The 27,907-nt window shown below is 33.3% G+C and overlaps 4 protein-coding genes across 6 annotated transcripts; 3 read left to right on the top strand and 1 right to left on the bottom strand.

Moving 5' to 3' along the window:
- Nucleotides 1–20: 20 nt before the first annotated feature.
- Nucleotides 21–1,824, bottom strand: LOC107424508 (uncharacterized acetyltransferase At3g50280). Its single transcript, XM_016034325.4, has one exon. The coding sequence runs from the start codon at nt 1,529–1,531 to the stop codon at nt 206–208; it is 1,326 nt and encodes a 441-aa protein (XP_015889811.2). The 5' UTR covers nt 1,532–1,824; the 3' UTR covers nt 21–205.
- A 1,733-nt stretch (nt 1,825–3,557) lies between these two features.
- On the top strand, nt 3,558–5,107 carry LOC107424524 (protein ENHANCED PSEUDOMONAS SUSCEPTIBILITY 1). Its single transcript, XM_016034349.4, has one exon. The coding sequence runs from the start codon at nt 3,597–3,599 to the stop codon at nt 4,980–4,982; it is 1,386 nt and encodes a 461-aa protein (XP_015889835.2). The 5' UTR covers nt 3,558–3,596; the 3' UTR covers nt 4,983–5,107.
- Nucleotides 5,108–15,270: 10,163 nt separating this feature from the next.
- On the top strand, nt 15,271–22,243 carry LOC107424507 (histone-lysine N-methyltransferase CLF). 3 transcript variants are annotated; one of them, XM_016034323.4, is made up of 17 exons: nt 15,275–15,603; nt 16,098–16,199; nt 16,318–16,637; nt 16,978–17,139; nt 17,346–17,430; nt 17,595–17,750; nt 17,838–17,885; nt 17,972–18,043; nt 18,143–18,861; nt 19,491–19,647; nt 19,741–19,964; nt 20,227–20,358; nt 20,775–20,865; nt 21,196–21,243; nt 21,318–21,446; nt 21,544–21,621; nt 21,752–22,243. In XM_016034323.4, the coding sequence occupies exons 1-17, from the start codon at nt 15,541–15,543 to the stop codon at nt 21,941–21,943; spliced, it is 2,778 nt and encodes a 925-aa protein (XP_015889809.1). In that variant the 5' UTR covers nt 15,275–15,540; the 3' UTR covers nt 21,944–22,243. The 3 variants fall into 3 exon arrangements, with proteins under 3 accessions (XP_060674907.1, XP_015889809.1, XP_015889810.1); XM_016034324.4 differs by having other exon boundaries at nt 15,277–15,603; nt 19,491–19,626; XM_060818924.1 differs by lacking the exons at nt 20,775–20,865; nt 21,544–21,621; nt 21,752–22,243 and having other exon boundaries at nt 15,271–15,603; nt 21,318–21,418.
- Nucleotides 22,244–23,174: 931 nt separating this feature from the next.
- On the top strand, nt 23,175–27,202 carry LOC107424546 (PI-PLC X domain-containing protein At5g67130). The gene is made up of 9 exons (XM_016034377.4): nt 23,175–23,445; nt 23,586–23,708; nt 23,871–24,008; nt 24,317–24,415; nt 24,512–24,815; nt 24,912–25,135; nt 25,236–25,322; nt 25,818–26,270; nt 26,930–27,202. The coding sequence occupies exons 1-8, from the start codon at nt 23,323–23,325 to the stop codon at nt 26,007–26,009; spliced, it is 1,290 nt and encodes a 429-aa protein (XP_015889863.2). The 5' UTR covers nt 23,175–23,322; the 3' UTR covers nt 26,010–26,270; nt 26,930–27,202.
- The last annotated feature ends 705 nt before the right edge of the window (nt 27,203–27,907 follow it).

Raw genomic sequence — 27,907 nt, 5'->3', positions numbered from 1 at the left:
TGGGAAAAATTAGCAACGCATTTATAAGTAACTTCGTTACCAAAAATAACAATATAAATAATTAATAAATACACATTTATGTAACTTGCGAAAACACTGAAACTGAACGCCTAATACTAGCATGAGGAATCTAAACAACATGAGACGTCACAAACATTTAATGCACCAAGTAATATTAATTAAAAATATTTTCCAAAAGCAAACTTCACGTGGACAGAGACTCCATGAACTCCGAATCTTCAGCCATAGACTGCAGCGTCTCAGGCAAAAGGCAAGCTTCAAAGTCAATACTACCATCTTCAGCTCCCGGAAAAACTGTCAATTTCCCATCGAATTTGTTCGACGGACCACTTCTCACTGCAAGTGGTCTTCCCCAACCGAAGTCATTGCCGTACACATTGAATCTCGGCGAGCTACCCACGAACAGTGAATTCCCATTCCGTCTCACAAGTTTTGCTATCACTGGGTTTTTCGCCCAATCCTCTGCAAATTTCCTCATCTCTACCGATGTGAAAGAATCGATGCTTCTGTTAATCTCCCAAGCAGCCCAACCCGATCCTTTCTCGACCAGCTCACCGGCGGTGGAAGCTATCCGTTGATTTAAAACCGTACTCCCGAAGTACTTTTCCGGCACAGCCGGTTCCATTCTCTGCCTCATGCTCATAGCTATTCCAATGCTAACCTCTTCATCGGGTTTGAGATAATGTCGGTTGCGGGTTATGGATACCCAGAGATGACCCAGTAAAGCTTGAAGCGACGAGATCTTGGTGGTCCCCATTTGGGAATTCGCTTTGGATTTGAGCTTCGCGATGTTTTCTTTCGAGAAATGAAGGATTCTCTGCTGCAATGGCGGTGGGACAAATTTCTCAGGGATTTTATCGAGAAACGAAGGGATTCGAACCGGAAAGTCGACGATCCCATTCAGAAACCCTCGATCGAAATCGGGAGGTGGTTGAGAGATTCGATCGCAGCCGCGGCAGATCTCCGTCCAAGTATTGAGGAAGTGCCACATGGAAGTGCCGTCGAGAACAGAGTGGTTCGATGTGTAAGCGACGAAGATTCCGTCGGCGAGCTCGGTAACTTGCAGAGCCAGCAAGGGTTTGGAAGTTCCTTGGTAGTTCAAAACCCCATTGTTCAGAAACAGAGAGTAGATAATGTCATCGGGAACATTGAGGGGCTTGAGAATATCGTCGACGGAGATGGCATCGGCGACCGCGTGGACGAACTGGACTCCTTCATTGTTACAGTGGAGGAAGAACGAGGAGGTCCGGTCATCGTTTTCGACGACGGCGAGCCGGCCGGCGAGTGGATAGAATATAGCTAGTGTTTGGGAAAGTGTGGTTTTGAGGTGTTCGATCCAATCGATAGCGAGGTTTGTGGGTTTGTGGAAGAGAAGGCCCTTCTGGATACAATCGTTTGGGAGGGTTCGAAGATCCCATGGAGTCAACTCAATTCTTTGACTCAACTCTTCGTGATGATCATCTGTGGATGGTCGGACGGTGGTGATCGAGATGAAGCGGACGTATGTCATTTTTCTTTTTTCTTTTTTTTTTTTTTCCTTCTCTCGCTCTCTTAGCCAAACAGAAAAAAAGAGCAAGGAAAACAAGCTGATTGCGTTGTAGCCTTTTTTCTCTGTGTGGTTGTAAATTTGGTGCTCTGCGTTTAGAGGATCTGATAGACTGGTATACGAATCCAATTTCCAATCTTTATGTATCTTTAACTCACAACATCATTTATAAAAGAAAAAGAACCACAAAAAAAAAAAAAACATTGGGTTGGGTTGACGTAACCATGAGCTACAACGCCAAATAAACAAAGAAGCACATGAAAGCCTCGTGGACCCTGCACACTTGCTTTTTATATACCAATAATGATTGTGTAACCTTCTTCTTCAATCAATACTAATATTTTAATTGATTTTTAAGGGGTATTGGTGATTTATTTTAAGTATTATATATATTGGATAATAATCGGGATTCATATGACTCATTAATATATCTGAGAAAACGAAAACAAATACGATTTGTTTGGATTTTGGATCTTGAATGAATTATTCCAGTCAAAAGTATATGAAATGCTTTGATTATTGATTATGACGTTTTTCATGAATATTATAAATTATTATTTTATGAAAAAAGTTATAAAAAAAAAAATTTGAGGGGAAAAAAAAAAAAGTTAATAATTGTAGTATAATGACTTTACGAGCAGTTCCCACATCCCACTAACAATTACCTTTTTAAATTTTTTTAATTTTCACCTTTTATTTTAGATTGTGCACTTGTTGGTGTCTATTTTGGAAGTATATCATTTGTTAGAGCATCTTGCATTGCATTCTGCAATTTTCCATAGAAATTCTTTTAGGGTTGTATACCACTTTGTTATCCATATTGATACACTTAAGCAATTGGGTATTGCCATGTGTAGAATTAAATCTTTGTCATTTGGAGAATCCACGTAAGCAACTACGCATCTTAACTATGTCAATGGTTTAGAACACTCTTCTTCCCGTTGGGCTCCCATCTCTGTTTGAAACCCAACAAGTATATCGTCCAACAAACTTGCAGCTCTTCCGCAAGCTCAAGTCCCGTGTTTCATTTTTAAGAATCCAAAACACCATCCCATCTACCATTTTATTTTCGGAAACTTTTTGTTGGTACCTAATCTAGTTGGAAAATTAAGGCCTAGATTACATATGAGATTAGGAATTAAAACATTTTGAAACAAGCTATGCTTTTTACCTCTCTAATAGCACATTACAAAATTTGGCAATTGCATTCTTATGTCAAATTTGACACAAAAAATGCAATTGTCAAACTTTAATAGTAAATTTTATTATAATATAAAGTTTGTGAGATCCAATATTATTTGTTTTTTTAATTTAATATTAAACTTATTATAATTTTACTGTTAAATTAATAAAAGTGGGTTTTATAATTATTTAATAATAGTTATATTTTGCCAACATCGTTTTATATTACGTGCAAGGAAAACCATTAACATTCATATTTATTACTAAAAAGTTTATCCCAATATCAAAATTTAAAAATATACTAATAATAAAATGACATTTTAAATTTTGCTTTTTGTACCTACGTATCAACAACTTATATAATAAATTTCAACTAGATGTATTAAATTTTATTATTTTTTACTAAAATTTTGAAAATAATTTTTTTTCACTAAATTGAAAATACATTATTTAATATTAACCATTTAATTACTTTCATATATATATATATATATATATCACTCAATCATTTTTTTAAAGTCCTGGCACATAGTTTTTAGATTCAGACAAAAAAAAAAATTAAGAATCTTTCACTTATTTTATTAGAATAAAAAAATATTAAAAACAAAGAATGTAAAAGTAAACCATAAAAACAAGAAGCCTGACGTGTACAAAAAGTATTTAATTTGCTATAAGGTACGGATATCATATATATATATATATTTTGTTTTTTGGCAATGTGGTACGGATAACATATATTAATCATGCGCAATTGACATGAAACAGACAAAGCAATAATGGAGATGGTCAACATCTCCAACCTATATCATGTTACAGGAAGAAAACAGACTGAATCAGCATCATCAATATGACATTGAAAAACATCCGCATCATCTCTACCGCCACAATTCTACCCAGAAATCATCATCAAAATGAGTTTGCTCAAAGAATGGAGCTAACTCCATGGGATCTGCAACTCCTCTTGGTTAATCCTACCCAAAGAGGTCTTCTCTTTCACAAACCCAACAACTCCGGCTTCATACAACACCTCGAAGCCACCCTCTCCAAAACATTAGATATTTTCTATCCTCTTGCTGGTCGGCTTTCTTTGATTCAAAACGACGACAACACCTCTTCCTTTTTTCTTCACTGCAATGGCGAAGGGGTCGACTTTGTCCATGCAGTTGTTGATGATGGAATCACGGTGACTGATATTCTCAACCCCCTCAATGTTCCTCACCATATACTCCACTCTCTTTTTCCATTGAATGGAATCCTTAATCTCCATGGAATTTCCAAACCATTGCTTGCAGTGCAAGTCACTGAGCTCGAAGATGGAATCTTCATAGCTTGCACGATGAACCACTCGGTTGCAGATGGCACATCGTTCTGGAATTTCTTCAACACTTGGTCTCAAATCTCTCGTGCCGGTGTCGACGATGATGACGACGACGTCGTTTTCAAACAATTTGAAGTTTCACAAGTTACCCCTCCTCTTGTTTTTGACCGTCAGTTTCTCGAAGGCGTTGTTGAACTCCCTGTTCGGATTCCTTTCTCCAACGACCAAATCCGTACTCTTATGGTGATGAGGTCTACTGATCAACCGGCATTGGAACACAGAATGTTTCATTTTTCCAAAGAGAGAATTGCAGAGCTAAAAGCAAAAGCAAACGCAGAGATGGGGAGTGATAAGATCTCGTCTCTTCAAGCACTCTTGGGCCATCTCTGGGTATCGGTGACCCGAAACCGCAATCTTAACGCCGATCAAGAGGTTGTTTACATGATTATGTTAGGCCTGAGAAATCGAATAGAACCGAAATTGCCAGAGCAGTATCTGGGAAACTGTGCTACGGCTGGAGTTGTGAAGACCACTGCAGGAGAGTTGCTAAAGAAAGGATCAGGATGGGCTGCGTCGCAGATAAACAAGATGATTGCTTCGCAGACATCGGCGGAGGCAAAGAAAAGATTGGAGGGTTGGGCAAAAAACCCTATACTAGTCAGCGCTGGGCAAGTAATAGAGACTGTAAAAGTGGTTTTTACTGGTAGCTCACATAGATTCGATGTCTATGGTAATGACTTTGGTTGGGGAAGACCAATTGCTGTTCGAACTGGTCCTGGAAATGCGTCAGATGGGAAGTTGACTGTGTTTGCTGGAGCTGAAGAAGGAACTATTGATTTTGAAGCTTGTTTCTTGCCTGAGACAACGCAGGCTATGGCGGATGATGCAGAGTTCATGAAGACTGTGGATGTGTGATCGAGCTCTTTTTATTTTTAGAGGATGTAATTTGTTTCCAAAAAAAAAAATGCAGTAGATAATTTGTGTTTTAAGCCGCTAAACAAATAAGAAATATATGTATATAAGCCACTTAATTTTCTTGTATGGTGAAGAAAAATATTTTATGTCATGTAATATATTTCTATGTAATAAATTCTGATAATCTAAAAATTATGCGTGCAAACTTTTTTTTTAAATAAGTATATAATTATTTTCTTCAAAAATATATATATATATATATATATGTATTGATAAATAAATATATATAATTACTTACCACGGAAGATGGTAATTTAGCAGAAAGAAACCTTTTAGCTTCACAGATACGAATACAAGAGTTGAGGTTTGGATGTTCCTATGTTTGAATTTGAAAGTTAAAATTTGAAGTTGGATAAATTTTATTATTATTTTAAATAGTTCCATATTATAATACCGCATGACAAAATTACAATTTAATATCTATAAAAAAAACAATTATATATAATTACATAAGTGGAAGTATATATATAATCCACTCCGGCGGCTAGGTAGCTTTTGACCTAACACTGGTGTCAGACTATATGTACAATATATTGTTTTTTGCTTCCACCTGTAAATTATATTGTTAGTGCAACTATTTATCCATATTTGAATATTATTTTTATTAATCCATTATACATTTGTTTATATCTGGCATGTCCTTTTTCTTATTCCTTAAAATGTTGTATTTTTTATTCAATATTATTTTTTATTTAAAAAAATAAAAAACAATAAAATGATTGTTTTATTTGTTTCACCCGAGTTAGTCCAAATGGAACCAAAACGCAGGACTGCACGAACAAAACTAGATTCTGAGATGGTCCGAACGGCATCAAATCCCAGACTCGTAGAAACAGGATAGGGGCCTTCGATTTCTTAAATGGGCTCGAATCCCGAGACCACCAAACGAGTCTGAGACCCAGTTGGACCGAAAGGATCCAAAACCAACCCAAACCGCCAAAATGGGTTTGGATCATGGGACCACTGGAATAGCTTCGAATCCAAGGATCGCTCAAAAGGGCCAACATCACCACAACATGACTAAGATTTGGGCTCGGGTCATGTGCACTCGGGATTGGCCAGACACATTTGCACATGAGATTGGCTGACATGATTGGGTCTCAAGATTGACCAAACGGATTTGACTCACGAGATCGACCAAGCAAGTTTGATAAAAGAATAATTTCATTAAATTATTAAAACTGTTTGGGTTCAATTTGGATCGATGCATTAAATAAATAAAATTTGCTAAATTTGTAAGATAATAATTTTTTTAAAATCTTTTAATATTTATTGAATATATAAATTAATATTTAATTAAATTTGTAAAAAAAATAAATGATATATATAAACATTTACAGTATATAGTAAAAAAAATTTATTTATAGCTTATATTTTTTTCAATTTATATATATTTTTTTCAAAACATGCATTTAAAGTTTTTTAATCTTATCAAGATGTACAAAAAAAAAAAAGATTTTAAATAAGAGTTGCTCAATTGATATACAAAGTTAGTTTTATAAAAGAAGAGGTTAACTAATTAGAAGTCAATAATGATTTTTTTTGCATTTATTAATGAGATTTCTACTATTAGTAGACTTATCTATATAGTAAAATTTTCTATTAATTTTTTTATTTGTTTATTGTATAGTGATAAATCCCTTAATTGTAAATTTAATAAAGCTTAATTAAGATTTTCCTGTGTTAATATATATGATATATGTAGTAAAACCAATTTTCAAAAATAATATAAAATTATTTTTAAATTATTCATTTATCGATAAACAAATAACTTATTTAAATGAATAATTTTTCATAATCATAATAATTTTTATAAAGGTTTTAATGTATTTGGGATCGTTAAAATGCTGTCTAGGACTTGATATCTCCCAAAAAGCATTGAGATAGAAGATTTGTGATTGTCCATGTAGATTCCTAACTCAAGATTTCTAAAAGGGATGAGGATTCAGGATTGAACAAGTTTGAAACTCAAAATCTTCTAAATGGGTATTGCTTAATTTTGTTTTTATTTTTATTTTTTTTAAGTACTCATTGTTTGAAAAGGTAATAACCTGCGCAAAATTTGTTGTAACACCTCCTACAAACATTTCTTTCTAGTTCACTCTTCCACATAACCAACACAAAAAAGCAGCTATAGAGCAATATAATCATCATCAAAGAGCTACAACTCCACTAAAGAATTACCATAATTGCCTTCATACCTCCAATTTTGAATACTCCCTGCTCTATTGCATGCACAAATCTCTTTTTGATTTTATAAATATTAACAATTACAAATAATTTCCACGATGAGGATGTGCTATTTCTTAGCCCATTAACTAATTAATCACCTACTGTTTTCGGTGGGTGTGAATGATTCACAAATTTGCTTCCCATTTTGTACTTTTTATCCAACTCGTTTTAAGCTTTCCGGTGCCAAAGATTCTTTCCATATTTAAATGATGGAATAGCTTTTTATTTTTACTTGCACGTTACCCCATATGGGTACAATGAATCTATCTTTCAAGGTTAATCATTGTATAGAAATATCAGAATGGAATATTAATTATCAAAGTTCATGTAATTTATTATTTATTATTTTTTTCTGCTCAATTGGTGAATTGAATGAAATCAGTTGAAATGAGAATCATTCTCGATAGCGTCTTTTCTTTCTTTTTTAATCGTAAGTTGTAGACAGAGACCATAAGAAATATTAAAGAAGTCTTATTAGAATATGACTTCCAATCTACTACCTAATAAACTAGTATTCAATAAACCTGCTAATATACTAAACTAATATTTAATATTGAAATTGTATGAACAAAACAATATAAAGAGAATATTCATTTCATTGGAAGGTGGCATACTTTGACCTAACGATAATTTGAGGGGGGGAAAAAAAGGTATACAAAATGATTATTTGTAATAAAATAAGAATAATTATTTGTTTAAAACAGAAAGAAAGAAAACGTCATTCTGTCCATATATTTGGTAATAATATTGAAGTAGATTGATGTTTAACCTTTTTAGACATTTTTTTTAAAAATTTCTAATTTGGTAAAAATTAATTAAAAGTTTAATTTTATATTTATTTATATAATCCATTTAAATCTAAATTTATCAAAACTTAGTAAGGAAATTTTTTTAATTTATTTTTAAATTAGAATGTAAGAATAACAATTTTGAGTTTTTTTTTTTTTTTTAATGAAGACCTATTCCTTTAAATGAAAACTTACCTATTTACATAAAATAATAATTTTTAACTTCAAAACCAAATGCCAAAAAAAAATAATAATAACACTAATAAATAAATTTATGATATAGTTATTTTATTTCTGTATTTATTTCGTAAAGCAAAATGTGCACGAAAAAGCAACGTTGGTGCATATATATGCACGATTTTTTAGCTGGTGATAAATAAAATGACAAAATATTTTTAATCATATGTGAATAGTTGACTTGATTCAAACCAGTTAGCTGTACAATGCTATTACCAAAAAAAGTTAGCTTTACAATGCATGTAGTCATTAATTTATGCAATAATTAATGTTTCATTGTTCTGTTTCATGTTTCCAATTCAACCAGCATAAGCTATAGACCAAATATGACACACATCCTCTTCATCTCTACCTTTACCATCCTACCCACAAATTATTAACAACAAATGAGTATACTCAAACAATTATTCCATGGGATCTCCGTCAACTTTTTCAAGATTATATCCAAAAGGTCTCCTATTCCACTTCCACAAACCCAAACACCATTATTATGTCAAAGACAAAGAACCAAGTAGTGCTAGCTAGTAGCACTATCAGTTGGGCAGAGCACCTGAAAGCCACACTATCTCAAACATTTGATATTTTCTATCCACTTGTCAGTCGTCTTGGCCCGGTTGAAAACGACAATGAGACCTCCTCTTTTTATCTTCACTGTAATGGTGAAGGAGCCCTATTTGTCCATGCAGCTTTTGGTAGCATCATGGTAGTTAAAATTCTCAATCCACGCATCATTTTTTATGACATTGTTTACTCTTTTTTCCCCCATGAATGGAGTTTCGAACTATCAAGGAACTTCCCAACCATTGCTTGTAGTGCAAGTGACGGAGCTAGTTGATGGCATTTTCAATGGATGTACCATGAATCACTTTGTTTGTGACGGCTCATCATTCTGGCATTTCTTCAATACTTGGTTTGAAATTTCTCATTCCGGATCCGACGGAGAAGACCAACTTTGACAACCACATCCAGTTTTCAGCCGAAAGTATCTAGATAGAGTTGTTGATCTCCTGTTAAAGCAAAATATAAATCAAATAAAAGTCCACTTTCCATCAGCTCAAACTTTTGGAATAAGTGGTATTTCAACATGGTATCAGAGTCAGATATCCAAGAGGTTATAAGTTCAAAACGCAACAACTTTACTCAAAATAAATTAAAAATCCTTGTAATGATCCAAAAAGAAGCCCAAAAAAAAAATGGGCTTACATTAACCTTCCATCAGTTTAAGCTCTTGGAATCAGTGGTATTTCAACATCTCCTAATCCGTATTCCTTTCTTCCGCAATCAAATCCCATCCAAGAAGCTTGTAGCTCATGATGACTTCCATAGATCGGTGGTATTTCAACATCTCCCAATCTGCATTCCGTTTTTCCGCAATCAAATCCCGTCCAGGAAGCTTGTAGCTCATGATGGTGATCAACTAATTGCAACAAAGAGTGCTATCATTTTTCCAGTGGGAAAGTTACAGAACTCAAAGCAAAAGCCAACGTTGAGATAGCCACTACAAAGATGTCATCCCTACTAGCAGTCTCAGCTCATATTTGATATCAGTAACTTGTAGCAGAAAGTATCATAAGGCGAATGAAGAGGTTAGTCATCGGATATCAGTGGGCATGAGGCAGAGAATACAACCCCAAGTTACTAGAGGAGTATCTGGGAGTTGCAGTTCGTGGTATGTTGGTTAAGACAACCAAAGCGAGCTCTTAAAAAATGGATTGGGTTGGGCGGCGAGGCAGATTAACTACATGATTGCTTCCCAAACATCTGAGTAAATGATAAAATTCTTGAAGGATTCGGCCGAAAACCACCAAATACCAAAAGTACGGGAACGACTGTAGGCACATGCGAAGCTTAGCTGACCTCAGTTCAACATTTGAGGGAATGACTTTTGTTGGAGAAGACCTATATAATTGTAGTGTGAAGCGGTCTGACGAATAAATGAGTATGATGGAATGCTGACTCCGTATATATCCTGATGCTTAAGAAGAAGGAAGCATTGATTTTGAAGTTTGCCTTTTGCCTCACACATTTTAGGCTATGGACCAAGATGCAGAGTTCATGGTAATACCTACTGCCAGTACTACTTGATCCAAATCTTCTAATTTAGATTCGCCTTGTTGTCAATATTATTCAGTTTGATTTTCCATGATTAGCCTTGGAATTTGATCGTTAAAATCTCGTTAGTTGTAGCCAATATGTGCATTGTTTACTTAACTCAATAGTTAGGGGTGGGCTCGATGCAGGTCGGCTCGTTTTTATGGACTTTTTAAAATCGAACGGACCAACTTGGTTTGGGTTGGATAAGAAACCGAACCGACCCGACCGTAAAGGTCAACCCGAAATCAAACAAAACTGATGGTCATTTGATCAGTTTGGGTTGTATTAACAGTTTGGGCCGATTTGGGCCTCGGCCCAAAATTTTTTATTTATACTATTTTGAGATAGAAATTGTATACATTGGGCTCAAAATTGTACAACGTTTTTTTAAACCTTTTTAATTATCAATCTTCAATCATATTCATGCATTATATTTCGAATTAAGTATCTTTTTCAAACTATTATCTAAGTTAAATAATATCTAAATTAAATAATATCTAAATTAAATAATTTTAACATATATTCACCTAGCAAAAATACCAAATAAATTAACTATTAACTATAATACAACATAAAACCATACAATTACAATGCAAATGAAATAATACAACTATAATATAAGTCTACAACTACAACCTAATTATATACATATATCATACACCAACAAATAAATTCTACAACAAATCTACAACTATTATTAATTATAAAATAGAATATATATAACCCATATTTAAAATTTTAAATTTCAAAATAAACTAACAATCTATAAAAATGAAAATTATTTTAAAAATTCTTATTCCACACTCTTCAATCGCACTTTCACAATAAATAAAATAATAATTTTATTTTATAATTATATATTATATTTATATAAAAATAAAATAAAATATTAATTTAATTGATGATTAATTTAATACGGATTGAATTGAATAACATTTCATCCAATCTACAATCCACATCGATTGTTTAGATTTTTTTATATATTTAATCGAATTAGACCAATTAATAAATCAAAATCAATTCAAACCAAATCAAATATATCTGATCAGTCCAATTCAATTTTTATCCACTCATACTGATAGTGGAATCAACACGGTGAGAATTGAATCGGTGAAAACTAGTTTATTTTCCCCGGTTAAATCGGTGACAATTCAATCTTGCATATCATGGCAGTACCAAATCAGCTGGTATCAACTTAATTAATTGAATGACAGATGTTAAAAATTTATCACATCAGATTACCATTCCCATCAACTTTTATATTTTGAGAAAATGAAATATTGGGAACTGTGCAAGATGTTTCTTCTCGTTTCATGACAAGGAGCCTTCTTTTTATTTTTTTATTTTTTTTTTGGCCCTATGCCTTCCCCACCCCAGCGACTCCAACGCGCGCATCCCTGGCGCAAGTAGTGGCTTCTCGACCAACAGGCCAGGCCACTTCGTCTCATGACAAGGGGCTTTTGCCTTGAGGGTTTTTTCACCTTCATTTTTGTAAACTTTATAGCGGAACAAGAACTTCAAAGTAAATGATTAAATCCATCTCTTTCATTAATTTGTTCGGACAAGCCATTTAAGTCTTGATTGATGCCAAGCTTGTTCATCAACTACTTGAAATTACTTTTAATATAAAAATGCAAATTGAGGAAATCAAGAGTTGGAATGAAAAATCAAGTTAATGGAGAAGATTTATAAAGTAGAAGGGGAATAACATTAGAATACGCACTAGTTAATTGCTAGGCAAAAAACATTAAAAGGCCCAATTTTTTTATTTTTCTTTTTTTTTTGGTTTTGTTTTTTTCCTGTTAAATCCCCCATAGAAGAGCTGGTAATGGAATTGAAACATTTTGTCTACACCCAACTCAAACCCAAATTGTGAATAGTTCGAATAACATAAAATTCTAATTTGATGGTTCAGAGTTGCAGAGCAAAAAAAAGGGAGTAATAAAGGATTTTCAAAGAAGAGCTTTTCTAATGGCCGGTAGAGATGGAGAGGAGAGAAACCATAGCCAAGGAACAAAGATGGAGAAACCGACCCTTTCTGCAAAAATTAAAGTTTTACGCTTTTCAAAAAAATAAAGAAAAAAATGGTAATTAGTGTGCCAAGTTGTTTGTAACATGGTATCTTTTTAACATATGGCACTTAAAAATGGTACAGCTGATCTAGTACCACGGTGGTATACAATATTTTCTTCACACACGAATATATCCATGTATACATGGACAATTGCAAGCGATCTCTTAAAGAATGGATTAGGTTTAGGGGTGTGGCAGATGAACAAAATGATTGCTTTGCAAACGTCTTAGGAAGCGAGGAAATTCTTGGAGGACTTGGCAAAAACTCAAAATTTGGTTATTAAAGCTCAAAATTTGTTTTCTAATTTTGAATAAGTACAATATTTCTTTAAACTGTATCCCTTTAAATCATTCCAACTCTCCTCAGTACTGATAGTTAGTTAATTATAGTAAAAGTACACATTACATGTCTAAATTGTTTTATTTATTTAAAAACATGGAAATAATTTATCTAAATATGGATAATAAATATATATTAAATCAGTTTTTCTTAATATACATGATAAAAATATAACTATTATTAAGATAAAAAAATATAATAATTATTAAGATAATAATAGTTTAATATATTAAAAATAAAAAATAGTAAATAATTAGAAGAGTAAAAGAACAAAATAAAAAGTTTTTTATACAAATAATTTTTATATGGTCTCAAAAAAGAAAAAAAATAATTGAACATATTTGTTTAAAAAAATGTTGTTTTTCCTTGTATAATATGTCAATACATTTAATATATGTTTTAACTTTTTTCAAAAACATTTTCTTTTTAATATAATTGAAGTCGATAAATTTTTATTTTTATTTTTTCAAAAAATACATATGTACACAAATTATTTGCATATTGTTCGCGAATTGACTGTTAGGAATATTTTACTTATGGTTTATTGAGTGTAGCCAATATGTACGTACTGTTTGTGCTCTCTATGATATTTTACTTCTGATTTATTAATTCTAGATTGCTACTTAATTTTTATACAAACTAAAACATATTAATGGACAAAAACATTCTTTTGTCTACAAGTTAAATAGTGTTTCTTTTACAGTAAATAATTTTCTATGCATTGATATGTTTTAATTTGTATAATAAATTATATCAATAAAATATAATTTTAAATTGGTTGTGAAATAACTGGTGATACAATTTTTTTTTTTTTTTTTTGGTGAATATGATACAAATTTTGTTTAAGTTACTTGTTAGTAAATAATATCAATTTTGAAAACATTTTAAAATAAAAAGGATAATTTTAACTGTAGTCTTTGATATTTACTCGAATTCAATTTCAGTCCTCCAACTTTTTGATATTTCAACTATAGTTTTCACGGTTTATTTTTTTGGTTAAAATTAACAGTTAAAAGGTAAATGAGTCATTTTACATTTTTAAAACAAAAATATAATTTTTGAGAAACATATAATATAATAAAATGTTTAAAATTATTTTTTTCTTCCCTAACACCTAATCTGATAATTGCAAGATTATTTTAAAAAAAAAAACATTTTCTCTTTATTTCTAGATCTTAAAGGGAAAAAAACACATTCAAAAAAAAAAAAAAAAACTAAACAATATATAAAATATAAAATAGTATGTATAGAAGGTTGAAAATATGTAATTGCACATTTAAAAAAATATATATATATATATACACATATTATTTTTTGAAAAATATGCAATTTTTTACCTCTTTCCTTCTGTACCTTTCTCTTCTTCCCTTTCTCTACCATGGCCTTCGCATATCTCTTTTCATTCTTGCTGTTTTTGTTAGAAATATGGATAGATATTATTATTTAAGAAATTAATTCTAAACTATTAGATATATACTATGGTGTTCAAATGCGAAACTAATGGTTTAAAAAGTTAATTCTATACAAGATCTTCTTGGATGAAGTAGGAAATTTAAGAATTTTTACAATAAAATCCAAGAAACTTTGTAATAGATCGTGGTAGAAACTAAATAAGTTTATTTATAAATTTATAAATTTTAGGAACCGAAAAAGTTTATTTATAAATTTTATCATATAATTTTTTTTGGTTTATCTCTTTTATTAATTTTATTTATAAATTTATAAAGCAGATGTAAATTTTATTAATTTTCTTATAAATATTTAAATTTTAAATTTTATTGATTTATCTTTCATTTTATAAATTTAATTATATAAAATAAATATTTAATAAAGTGAAAAGTAATTTTTTAAAATAATATTTAAATTGAGATATATAAATGTATTGTTTTCCTTCTCTGAATAAACATTTGTTTAAAGTAGAAAGTGCAGTTGAGATATCGAAAAATTAGAGAATTGAAATTTAATTAGAGAAAACTTTAAAACTGCAGTTGAAATTACCCCATAAAACAATTGTCAATTTAAAAAAAAAAAAATTTGATTTTTTTTTTTTTTAACTCAATCAGTTGTCAATTTACTTGAAAGATTAAGAAAGCTTTATGAGGTAAAAAGACAAAAAATCATAAAATATAACATATGTATTGGACAGACTAGAGATTAATATTTGACAAAAGGGTATCCATAAACATGGACCCAATGTTTGGTGCATTTAATTATATTGAAATTTGCTTACATTGTTTTTTAATTTGTTATTATTTTCAATAATACGTTACTTTATATGACATCATTTATGTAAAGTCGTACATGTGGATGTTATGGGTACAGTATAGAATTCAAAAAAGGATGCAGATCTGCTTTCCCACCCAATTTATTAAAAAAAAAAAAAAAACAAAAAAAACTTTTATTTATTTATTTATTTCCCCCAAATCCACGCACCAAAATCAACAGCGATTTCCAGTCGTATAAAACACGGTGGAGAAAAAATAAAAAATAAAAAACAAAATACAAAATTAAAGAGAAAAACCCTCCGTTAAGAAGACACATAATCCAAGAGGTCCCTCCCCCCAAAATTGGGATGTGGACTAGGGTTTGAAGCCCGACCCGCCAATTCCTCTTCCAAACCCTATCCTTAGCTTTCTTCGTCTTCTCCGGCATTGCATCTGCATGATTCGGATCCTGGTTCGGACATCCATTGTAGGCTCCGTCCAAATTTGCTCTTCCATCTTCGTCACCGCTAATGGCTTCCAAGGCTTCGCCTTCAGCGTCGGCCAGTGGATCGAAGTCCGGCGAGGATCTTACGGTATGATCTTTTGGTTATCTCGCTCTCCATCATTCTGGTCCACATTTACGAAAATTCGCGTTCAAATTCGGCGGCTTACTTTTCGTAATCATTCGCATTTTTGAAATATCCACACGTTTTAACCTGTATGAATAAATTGTTTACATGTATGTATATTATATTTCTACTCCATACGTATGAATTTTGTAAATGTGGGTTATTTAGAGAGAATTGGATAGTGGCATTCTCTGTGTGTGTGTGTGTGTGTGAGAGAGAGAGAGAGAGAGAGAGAGAGACAGAGAGAGAGAGAGAGAGAGAGAGAGAGAGGGAGAGCGAGAGCTATCTGGTTTAACGGTTTTGTTTGTTGGAATTTGAATGTATATAATGACTATTTTAATCAAATGCCTATTTTTTTGCTACATACCCTAGACCTATGTGTGTTGGTCATGTAAATGTACGTATATGTTAAGCCTCTTTTTTTATTTTTGATTTTTTTTTTTAATTTTTTTTTACAGATGATGGGATCACAAGGAACAAGTCCAAATCTTAAGGAGATATCATCAGTTATTGAATTTCTAAAGAAGCAAGTTGCTTCTCAACGTGGTGTTTCCATACAGGTACATTCATTTTGTTCTTATATGACAATGTGTGTTTTTAGGTTAGTAATGGCATGGATTTGTTTTTTTTTTTTTTTTTTTGTTTTTTATTGGAATGTGTGGATTGTTTTCATTGCAGAAAAGAATGGAAGAGAACAAGCAGAAACTAGTTGGGGTTACAAACTATATGTATAATTTGTCAATGGCAAGAAGAAGCACCTGGATTAATGATACTGGTAAAAATGTAGATCTGTTGATAAGGAGGCAGAAAGATGCTTTTGATATGCACAATGGTATTGATGTAAATAATGGTGACAAAGATACATTGGACGAAGATGGCCATGCTTCTACAGCAGTTCTTCTAGGATCTAATGTTGCAGTCAAGAATGCTGTTCGTCCTATTAAGCTAACGGAAGTTAAAAGATTACCTCCTTATACCACATGGATATTTTTGGACAGGTGTGTTAAAAATTCAAATGCATTTTGCTCACTCAGCCTAGCTCAGATCGTTTCTTTTATCATCCATTTAAAAAAATTTGATTGTATGTTTGTGTATATGCATGCCATATTTGAATTGTTGCATATTTATAGACCATATTGTGGAATGTCAGAAAGACTGGATTCAAGAATACGGATCTGTAAATTGACTGATTCAAGGACATACCCTTTATCTTTTGCAGCTATCTCCTTGCAATTTGATTTAGGATCACGTATACTCATATTGCCCATTTCTTTGTTAAATTTCCCCTCATTTTGATACTGCCGAGATATTTATTAATTTTTCATACTTCATTTACAGAAATCAGAGAATGACGGAGGATCAGTCAGTAGTAGGTCGAAGAAGAATTTATTATGATCAAAATGGAGGTGAAGCTCTAATATGCAGTGATAGTGAGGAAGAAGCAATGGAAGATGAAGAAGAAAAGAGGGATTTTGTGGAATCCGAAGACTATGTACTTTGGTTGGTATAACCATATCAACTAATATTACCTATAAATAACACTTCATTTCCTTTGAAGTTTTGATTACTCTTGGTTTACATCCTGAAGCCTTTTAATTTTTGTTAACCATGGATTCTTGAGTACCTTATGAGCTTATTATATCTGTTTTTATGCTGTGTGCAAAGGAAACTAAATGTCCTTTTGCATTCTTTTATGTTGTTGCCAGCATGACTATCAAAGAAGTTGGTTTCTCTGATACTGTGCTGGAGACACTGGCACAGTGTTTTTCTAGAAGCCCATGCGAAGTCAAGGTATTTACTTCTTTTTCTAGAGTAGGGAACCATTCTGCCACGCTTTTTGTGTCCGATTTATAATCTGAGATAAACTGGTCAATGAAAGCTTTGGTCCAGCGGTTGCCCATTTTCTTTGTGCTGGCTTTACAGAGATATGAAACACCATCAAACGTCTTATACAGGCAAGGTATGAAATTCTTAATAAGGAAGAGAAGGCCGTGGGGGATTGTAAGAATGGGGATAATGAAGACGCTTCACAAATTGGAAGTTCTTTTCTTGATAAAGATCTTGATGCAGCTTTGGATTCTTTTGATAACCTTTTTTGTCGTCGATGCCTTGTAAGCATATTATTTTTCTTTTTTTCTTTTTTTCTGTTCTTTGTTATTTCTATCTCCCTCTACTTAGGTCTTTTTTCCTTTTGGCAGGTGTTTGACTGCAGATTACATGGATGTTCCCAAGATCTTGTCTTCCCTGTAAGTATAGATTTCTTTTTTCCAAGATCCATTAATATTACACTATTCCCTTTCTCACTTTCTGTGCTAATACAAAATATTGTCAGGCTGAGAAGCAACCTTCGTGGAGTCCTCCTGATGATGAAAACATATCATGTGGTCTACATTGCTATCGATCAGTATGTTGTATTTTTTTATGCGGTTTTTTTAACTTTTAATGTCCTCAGGGTGAATTTGCTATTAAACTAGCTTGAGTTCTCTCAAACTCTGCCATGCAGGTGCTAAAGTCAGAAAGAACTGTTGGTGTGAGCTCTCCTAGCAATGGTGATTTTGAAGAAAAAAATGTTACATCATGTGAAGGTGTTCAGATATCGTTGAGAAAGAAACCTTCTGGTCCATCTGCAAGAAAGACGGTCAAGTCCTGCCAAAGTGAAAGTGCTTCGTCAAATGCAAAGAACATCTCAGAAAGCAGCGACTCAGAGAATGGACATACACAGGATGATAGTCACATCCATCACCCATCTCCCTCAAAGACTAAGCTTGCAGGAAAATGTGGAATTCGTAAAAGGAATAGTAAGCGAGTTGCTGAACGTGTTCTAGCTTGCATGCAGAAAAGGCAAAAGAAAATGGTGGCATCTGATTCTGATTCTATTGTCAATGGTGGTGTTCCTAGTGATACAAAACTTAGATCTAATTCATGCAAAGAAAATGAAGACAGTAGCTCTTCTTCACATAAGAATGTAAAATCTCCTATTGGTGGAAGGTCTAGAAGGAAGGAATCAACAGTCAAGGACAGTCACATCCAGGTTGAGGTTCCTGATGGTTCTTCAAATGAAATGATCACTGATCCACCTGCCACTAGTAGTGATGACAACATAAGAAAAGAAGAGTTTGTGGATGAAAACTTATGTAAACAAGAATCTGGTGATGATAAATCTTGGAAAACTATTGAGAAAGGTCTTTTTGAGAAAGGCATTGAGATTTTTGGACGAAACAGGTCAGAATTAAGATTAAGTTTGGTTCACTTAATATTTTTTTGTGTCCTACTTAGAGCTAGTTATTGGTATTAATTTCACTATGTTGTCTAGTTTTATTAACTTTGCAGACTGACTTATTCAAATGGATATATGTTCTTTTACGTGCTGAAATTTGAATATTTTTGGATTTGCCTGAAAAGTTTAAATTATGTTTTCTTAGTTGGATTCATTATTATCATTGTTTTCATAAAAATGATAAATAATTATGATTAACATCAATAGTATGAAACATGCCATCTGTTTCTGCAAAATTAGCACCATTAACTACACGTGAAATCCTTGGACTGGAAGTTGAGATGCATGGCTTTCAATTCTATCATTTAGTTTTCTCCATTGGTTTACAAGTTAGAAATTACATATGAATATTGGTTTATGAGTTAGAAATTACATATTACTACTTAGTATATTTGAGTCTGCTTAGAGTTATTGTTATTTGCAAGGTGCAAAGTACATGTTTTAACACACTCGATTGGCCGGCTTGGATCAATATTTTTTTGATTATCACTCATGATTGCAACTTTACCAATATATATATATATTTTTGCCCCCTATCTCTACCTTAATATGGAAATTTTATCTTGTTTTTCAGCTGTCTAATTGCAAGGAACCTTTTAAGTGGTTTGAAGACTTGTTGGGAGGTTTTTCAGTACATGAATCACTCTCAGTTTAAGATGTCCTGCCAACCTGGCGATGCTTCAAACTCACTTATGGAAGGCTATTCTAAGGTTGACTTTAACGGGTCTATGGTTAGTAGTTTTGTTATGTTTATGTGTCTATTGAGCTGGACCCTCCCTGCCTTAACTAGCAAATGTGTTTTGTCTTGATGAAATAACCTTTAGGGTAATAATGAAGCTAGAAGAAGATCGAGATTTTTGCGCAGAAAGGGTAGAGTTCGTCGCTTAAAGTATACTTGGAAGTCTGCTGCTTACCATTCAATCAGGAAACGAATTACTGAGAGAAAAGATCAGCCATGTAGGCAATATAATCCATGTAATTGCCAAACAGCTTGTGGAAAGCAGTGTGCTTGTCTTCTAAATGGGACTTGCTGTGAAAAGTACTGTGGGTGAGCTTTTCTTTAACTTGTAAACTGTAAATCAAACAATTTTGAGTCTTCTGGTATCTTTTATCCTCTAGTATTCCTCTTCTCCTTTCAAGGCTTTAAGAGAGAGGCAAGTGAACTCTTTCAATTTTTATCTTGTTGAGGCACATTCACATTCAACCAATAGGTTTTATAGAATTGGATGCTCTATTTATGTGTTTTTGAGTGTTGTGAGAATGATATTTTGACAAATAAATAATTCCCACTGCCCTTACTTTGTTTCTAGTTGTCCCAAGAGTTGCAAGAATCGATTTAGAGGCTGTCATTGTGCTAAAAGTCAATGTCGAAGTCGTCAGTGTCCATGCTTTGCTGCGGACAGAGAATGCGATCCAGATGTTTGTAGGAATTGTTGGGTCAGGTGAGCTTGTAATTACTGCTAATCTTTTTGCTTTAGTACTTGACTGCATTTTGTAATACCATTTCTAACATGTTAGCATGCATTAAAACATCCATTTCACCTTATGATGAATCCGTATTTTTACCAACTTTAAGTGTCAAGTCTAAAAATGGACCTAACCAGGTATTTGGTTTTCTTCATTTTGGTGAGAAAGTCTGGTTAAATTTGTGTATTCATGTATGTTCACACTCAATTAATATAGTCAATATTTCTAAAAAAATTTGATAATTTCCTAGGAACTGCAACTTGATATGATTGTTAACAGTAGAATTCATTGTGTTTGAGCAATCAATTACTTGATCAGCTTGTGATCAATTAACCTTGGTTTTAAATATTTTTGACTGTCTTTTGCAATTGCTTTTATTAAAATTTTGCAGTTGTGGTGATGGTACTCTTGGGGTTCCAAACCAAAGAGGTGACAATTATGAATGTAGAAATATGAAGCTACTTCTCAAACAGCAACAAAGGGTAATTCACATAGAATAGTTCCTTTTAATTTTATTCCCTTAAATTAAAAAGTGTGGGGAAACTCGAATGGGGGCCAAGTACACTAGTATAAAACATGTATCCATGTAGTACTCTAATAAAGTTCAGTCAGCTTAAGCCGTTCTTTATATTTTACTTTTTCTCTGATGGTCCTAGAAAATAAAACTCAAGGTTTCTATTAAACTCCTGAGGCTTCATAATGCATTAAAATTTATGGTATGAATGTTAATAATGATAGGAGACAAGGCATTTGATGGTATTATTTTTGCATTGTATTCGTATGACTGTGGTTTGATTCCTGCTGTTCTTTAGGTGTTGCTAGGAAGATCTGATATATCTGGCTGGGGAGCTTTCTTAAAGGTACGAATCAATTTGTGTGTCAATATGCTCGATCTTTTTTCCACTATCATCTAATTTATTTATCCACCCTGCAGAATAATGTTGGCAAGCATGAATACCTAGGTGAGTACACTGGGGAGTTGATATCACATCGAGAAGCAGATAAGCGTGGAAAGATATATGACCGTGAAAATTCATCATTTCTTTTCAATTTGAATGATCAGGCAAGATATTGGTTCCTATGAACATCTATTCTAATATCCTCTTTTTCCCATTTAGATTTTAATGTTGAGCACAAAACTAAATGTTTGTTTTTGGCAGTTTGTCCTTGATGCTTATCGGAAGGGTGATAAATTGAAGTTTGCCAACCATTCTCCAGATCCAAATTGCTATGCAAAGGTATGCTTGTGCGCCTGTCTTTGACAGAAGTTCCCCACTTGATAGCAATTGTCAGTGGATCGAAACATTTGTATATTTGGAACAAAAAATAATCGAAGTTCATGTGTTACATGCATACATCGAATATCAGGTGATAATGGTTGCTGGGGATCATAGAGTGGGCATATTTGCCAAGGAACGAATCAGTGCAGGCGAGGAACTTTTCTATGATTATCGATATGAACCAGACAGAGCTCCTGCTTGGGCGCGGAAACCTGAGGCATCTGGGTCAAAAAAAGAGGACGGTGGTCCATCAAGTGGTCGTGCTAAGAAGCTTGCTTAACCTGGGGAATTTATATTTACGACTTGGATTTACAAATTTTGTCATTCTTTTACAGGTAGAAGCATCATTCTGATTGACCTTGATAGGTGCATTCTTGATCATTTTGTTATGGGGAGAGGCCATTGCTTCTCCATAGAAGAAATTGAATTGAATTTAATTTAACAAAATTCATGTTTACTTCAAAGAAAAAAACTAATTATTGTATTTGCTAAAGCTTGAAAGATATACAAAAAAGCTTAGTGAATCGAAAAATGACTTTTGAATCACATTTTGATTATAAATTTGCAAATTTTATAAACATTTCTACCTTTACTCGTAAACCTTCTTCTAGCTCAAACTACCATTCAATTTTTAGGAACAAAAGCTAGTTTAGTGAAATACGCAAGTGGGCTTAATTTAGGTATATTCTTAGACCCACTTTTAAGTTGCTCCAACCAATAATTAGTATCTTAACAATCAAATTATGTGAGTCTACACTGTTGCATCTGTATGATGTAACTTGTTGTATAAAAACCCAACTGTGCATTTATTTTTGGAGTTTTTAATATGTTCATATTTTCCTTGAAAGTATCGGCTAAGGGGCATTAGATTGCGTGAGGGTTGTGGATAATTATGCAAGCCGCACAGCAGAAGCAAACCTACCCCACCACGTGAGGTGCACCTCCGAGTAACTTTTACTTAGTGGAGGCAAAATTCAATGCTTTTTATGACAATATTTTCGATATAAAATATAATAATAAGAAGAAGAAGAATTGGAGAAAATTTAACCCAATTGATATGCTTTCAAGACAATTAGGTCGGGAAAAAAGAAAAATCAGATTTGGAGAAAATGTAATCCTTTTTTTTTTTTTTTTGGCCTTTTTGCCCAAGGTAAAATATGGATGAGGCCATTAAATTTCAATGCTTTCCGGCATTTTTTTTGGTTAAAAAAAAAAAAATGGGACTTGGAGAAAATTTAACCAATTTTTCACCAAGGCAAACAAGGTCAAGGACATGGACATCTTCGTGGATTTTTCCGTTGGTGTCTGTCTACTCAATGTTGGCAAAAGGTATCTGTTACCTTAAAATAAGAGAAATATTAAAGGAGGTAATTTCTTTAGTGCGTTGCTTTTGTACCATCTAGAAAAGAATTGAATAAATATAAAATGAAAAACATAAAAATAAAAAAGGAAGGGAAAAAAAAAAAAAAAAAAAGGGGAAAGAAGATAAAGCCCGCGTTTACAAACCAAATCTTGTCACCTTGGTTCGACAGTAAAAATTCTCTTTTGCTTTGTACCTGTACCAGAGAGAGAGAGAGAGTGTGTGTGTGCTTTTTTTTTTCCTTTCTCTTTCTTTCAGTGGTGGCTTCTCGAGTTCTCTGCATAAGGGTCGAAGCTGCCATGTTGGCGTGTTTCACGGACGACCGTAGCATATGCGCTTCACCTGCCATTGGCTACCTCTTTCTCTTACTCTTCTCGGTCGTCACCACCTCCTCCACTGCTTGTTCCAATGGCAATTGCCAGGTTCCTCCCCTTTTTTTTTTTTTTTTTTTTTTTTTTTTTTTCTCTTTATCTTTCTGTGTCTTTCTCAATTATTCAAGATCTGTGCAAATTCATACATTTTTTTCCTCTGAATTTGAATTGAAACTTTCATGAATTTACAGGTTCTGGACGCTTGTACTGCGCCCACAGACTGTGGGCAAGGTCTCTACTGTGGGAACTGCCCTGCTTTGGGTAAGACTCAGCCAATCTGTATCAGAGGTCAAGCAACAATACCCACTTCAATTGTGAGCCTTTTTTTTACTGGACGTTTGCTTTGTATGGTTTATTAAGCTAAATTTCGTGGAATCATTCATCATCTCCCAGTTTTTCGACCTTTTTGCTTGAATTTTGTTCATGGGTCTTTATTTATTTATTTTTTTGTGTTGCAATTTTTTTTTATTTTGTAGATTAATGGGTTGCCTTTCAATAAGTACACATGGTTGGTAACTCATAATTCGTTCAGCATCGTCGATGCGCCTTCGTTGAATGGTGTTCAGCGATTGACATTTTACAACCAAGAAGATAGCGTTACTAACCAGTTGATGGTATGTTGTTTTGTTCTTCTTTGACTATGCTTTTATGTCAATGTGGACTATAGCAAATGGAAATTTGAGTTCAATGTTGAAGAAATACTGTTTTGCCCCCCTTAAGTTTCCGAAAACAAATGATAAAAATTGATTCTAAGCCATAGAAAATGTCAACTTTCCCATTTATACCTTTCTTTTGCTCTGTTTCATTGGAATCTAATCAAAGTACGGAGAGAATTGTGTATTTGTTTTCCTCTTTTGCTCAAACTATTAATGATTCCGCTTCTTTTATGTCTGTTGTTTGTTGTTGGACCCCATTGTTTCAGAATGGCGCGAGGGGGCTGATGTTGGATATGTACGACTTCGAGAATGATATCTGGCTCTGCCATTCATTTCGGGGCCAATGTTTCAACTTCACAGCCTTTGTAATAATCCATCTTTTCACCTTATCGATATAAAAATTGTTCTTTCAGTTAATGTTTTTTGAAGCTGCTTCTAATATGTATTGGATTTATTGTCAGCAACCTGCAATTAACACTTTGAAGGAAGTGGAAGCATTCTTAACTTCGAACCCGACAGAGATTGTGACAATAATAATTGAGGATTATGTGCATACTCCAAAAGGATTGACTAATGTGTTTACTCTTGCTGGTTTAGACAAGTATTGGTTTCCTCTGACCAAGATGCCAAAAAAGGGTGAAGATTGGCCTACTGTGACTCAGATGGTGCAGGAAAATCATCGACTCATTGTTTTCACTTCGGATGCTTCGAAGGAAGCAAAGGAAGGAATAGCATACCAGTGGAAGTATATGTTAGAAAATGAGGGTATGTGATACATGAAATAAATGCGGTTAGGAGTGTATGACTTTAGACTACGCTAATGTTGTGCATTGAATGGCCTCATATTTTATCATGTTTCAGCTGGAGATCCTGGTGTGGTTCGAGGTTCATGCCCAAAGAGAAAAGAATCAAAGCCACTGAACTCTAAAAGTGCATCTCTTTTCCTAGAGAATTACTTCCCTACATATCCAGTTGAAACTGATGCTTGCAAAGAGCATTCTACTCCACTTGCTGAGATGGTGAACACATGTTACAAAGCAGCAGGCAATGTGATGCCAAACTTTTTGGCAGTCAACTTTTACATGGTATTGGTACTTTGGCTTATAATGAAGAAACCACCATTTTCTGATATACATTCCAATTTCCAACATAGAATTCTAACCAAGTATAAATTGAACATTTCAGAGGAGTGATGGAGGAGGTGTTTTTGATGCTGTGGACAGAATGAATGGCCTTACACTTTGTGGGTGTAATACTGTCACTGCCTGCCAGGTTTTTCCTGAGAACATTACTTTCAGTTTATGTAATTTTTGACTATATGAGTTATATGACCAACAAATTACAAAAATTGTGCCAAAGAATTCTTGTGGTCCAATTCATTCAATTTGCAGAATCTATCCTACTGAATTTCTTTGAGTGATTTGTCTGAAACTTTTAAGGTTATTGATAATATTGTATTTCTTTTGTTCTTTTTGTTAAATACTTAATATCAGACCATATTGTTTCCACCTGTATATTCATAACTTTGTTCTCTTACCCAAATCTAGAATTGGCCAAATTCTTTTTCTACTAGCCTACATGGAATATTTTGATGTTATGATCAAACAAAAGAGTCCTTCTCTAAACAGCTTTTCTGGACCTTACATTTTTGTTGACTGTTTGGATATATGGATAAACTATCCCTCTACATTGATGGCTTCAACCTTACTATGTGATGACATAGCATTCTGCATCAGAACCCTGTTGGTAAAAATATTATTTTCACAGGCTGGGGCGCCTTTTGGATCTTGTAAGAATGTTGCTGTACCCAGTGGAAATCCCATTACCAACACTGCTGGAAGCTTTACTGGATCAGTTACTGGATCTGTTCAGTTTGCAAAATCAGCTTCAACAGTCAATTCTCCCAATCACTTGGTTTTCTTTATGTTCTCTTTTCCGTTGATGGCATTTTGGTTATGACTGCAAACAAATGGTTACTAGCTTGTTCGTTAGCGAGTTACTTCTTGAGATGGGATTCTGGTATTATGTCATACATAAAATAGAGTTATAACTATTGCACTCTGTCTTGTTGAGAGAAAGGTCAAAGAATGGTTGCTAAAGCTGTGGATGTGATTATGGAGGAAAAATGTCTAAAATTTTATCGAGACAGTGAAGATATATACATACATATGAAATAGATGGTGACCAAGAAAGACCCAGAAAACTCCAGTAGTGGTTCAGGTATGCAGTATGCCTCATTGTACGACAGCTTTCTCAAACACTAAGATATGTTAGATATTACCATGATTTTTCTACTGCTTTTACATTACATTTTTATGACCAGATAATGTTCTGAAGGCTTGAGCATAGCTAATTCGCATACACACTTTTTCTTTTGGAAATTTGTTAATACATGCTATTAAATAGACATTTTTGTTCCTCCATATGCTTAAGGAACCTTACCACTAGCCTCTATAGCCGTATGATGCCTCTCTTCCCTGGAAGGGATGATAAGGCATAAGCCAAGGATGTGTTTGAGCTTGGACAGAACTACATATTCCACTGCATGCTGTAACATGGCATGTACCTTTTTCTAGATAGGCAATCAATCATCAAGCAGTTGCACATAAATAGCCAAATCTTCTAACACATGCTAGCCATCTCCCACTGAGGGCACATATAGTAGACGACTCCTCAACACATTAAGAAGCATGCAAATTGGCGCATTGGACTAGAACAACTTGTTTGCTTCCTTTGTGCCTTGCTGCATTCATTTTTATACTAATTAATGCCCATATGTTTCAGAGCTACATTTATTTTTCTTCTGCTTTCTCTCATCCTTTTTAAGTGTGCATCTGTTTTACTCTCTACTTACTGATTCTTTCATTTTTATTTTTCAGGTCTTCATCAGGGCATAGTGGGTAACTGTAGGCGTTAGGGGAACGAACCGGGTAGAATGTGTAGAAGTGCTCGCATTATGATACTAGGCTTTCTTGGTAGTTGTACTTGTATCTAACATTTTTTGCTTCATTTTGTTTTAGTTTCCCACGTATAATGAGGTCATGTTGCTATGCTTTTTAAATTGTGGAGGTTCTGAAACTTTGAGGCTATTACAAATTTGAGGAGTGTGTTAAGAAAAAATGAGATGAAATGTAGCTTTTACTTTTAATGGACCTGCTAGTAATCACATTTAAATGAGATTAAATGTAGCTTTTACTTTTAAAGGACCTGCTAGTAATCACATTTAACTATTGAGTTTTATATGAACTCATTCATTTAATCAAACATAATTCCTTTAACATATATATCAGTATATTATATGTATTCTATCTGTGAATTCAGTCAGTGTATTATATTTATATGTATACAATTTGAACGAAGACAAAGTAAAAGTGTAAGATAAATTATATGTATGTCACTATATTAAAAATACAATGTAAAACTAGTAAATAGGTTATACTGGTTGATCTTTTCAGCATGATAATAAGGAGATCTGAATTTGATTTGAATAGTTTAACGCAATAATTTTCACCATAAAAAAAAAGGGGCAATAGTTAAACGCAATGTTTAGAATTGATATGGCATATGATTTGGCTTTTACCGATATATGCTTTGCTTTCTTCTGCACCTACCGTCAAAACTCTGCAATATCAAAGAACTTGCAGACTACAAGATTTTTCACTACCAAAGGTGGCAATATATTTGGCTAATATTCGTTTATTTTTATTTTTATATATTTTTTTCCAGCTCTCTTCCATACTATTATTAAAATGATTTTCCTTACATATTTCCCTTAATTTTTTATTTTTATTTTTTGACGTAATTTGCCTTAATGTTTGAACACCTATACCTCAAACAACACCGATAATCAAAGATGA

This window comes from Ziziphus jujuba, chromosome 7 (assembly GCF_031755915.1).
Source record: "Ziziphus jujuba cultivar Dongzao chromosome 7, ASM3175591v1".
NCBI lineage: Eukaryota > Viridiplantae > Streptophyta > Magnoliopsida > Rosales > Rhamnaceae > Ziziphus > Ziziphus jujuba.
The sequence above is the reverse complement of the archived record's forward strand: the minus strand, read 5'-3'. Positions and strand labels throughout refer to the sequence as shown.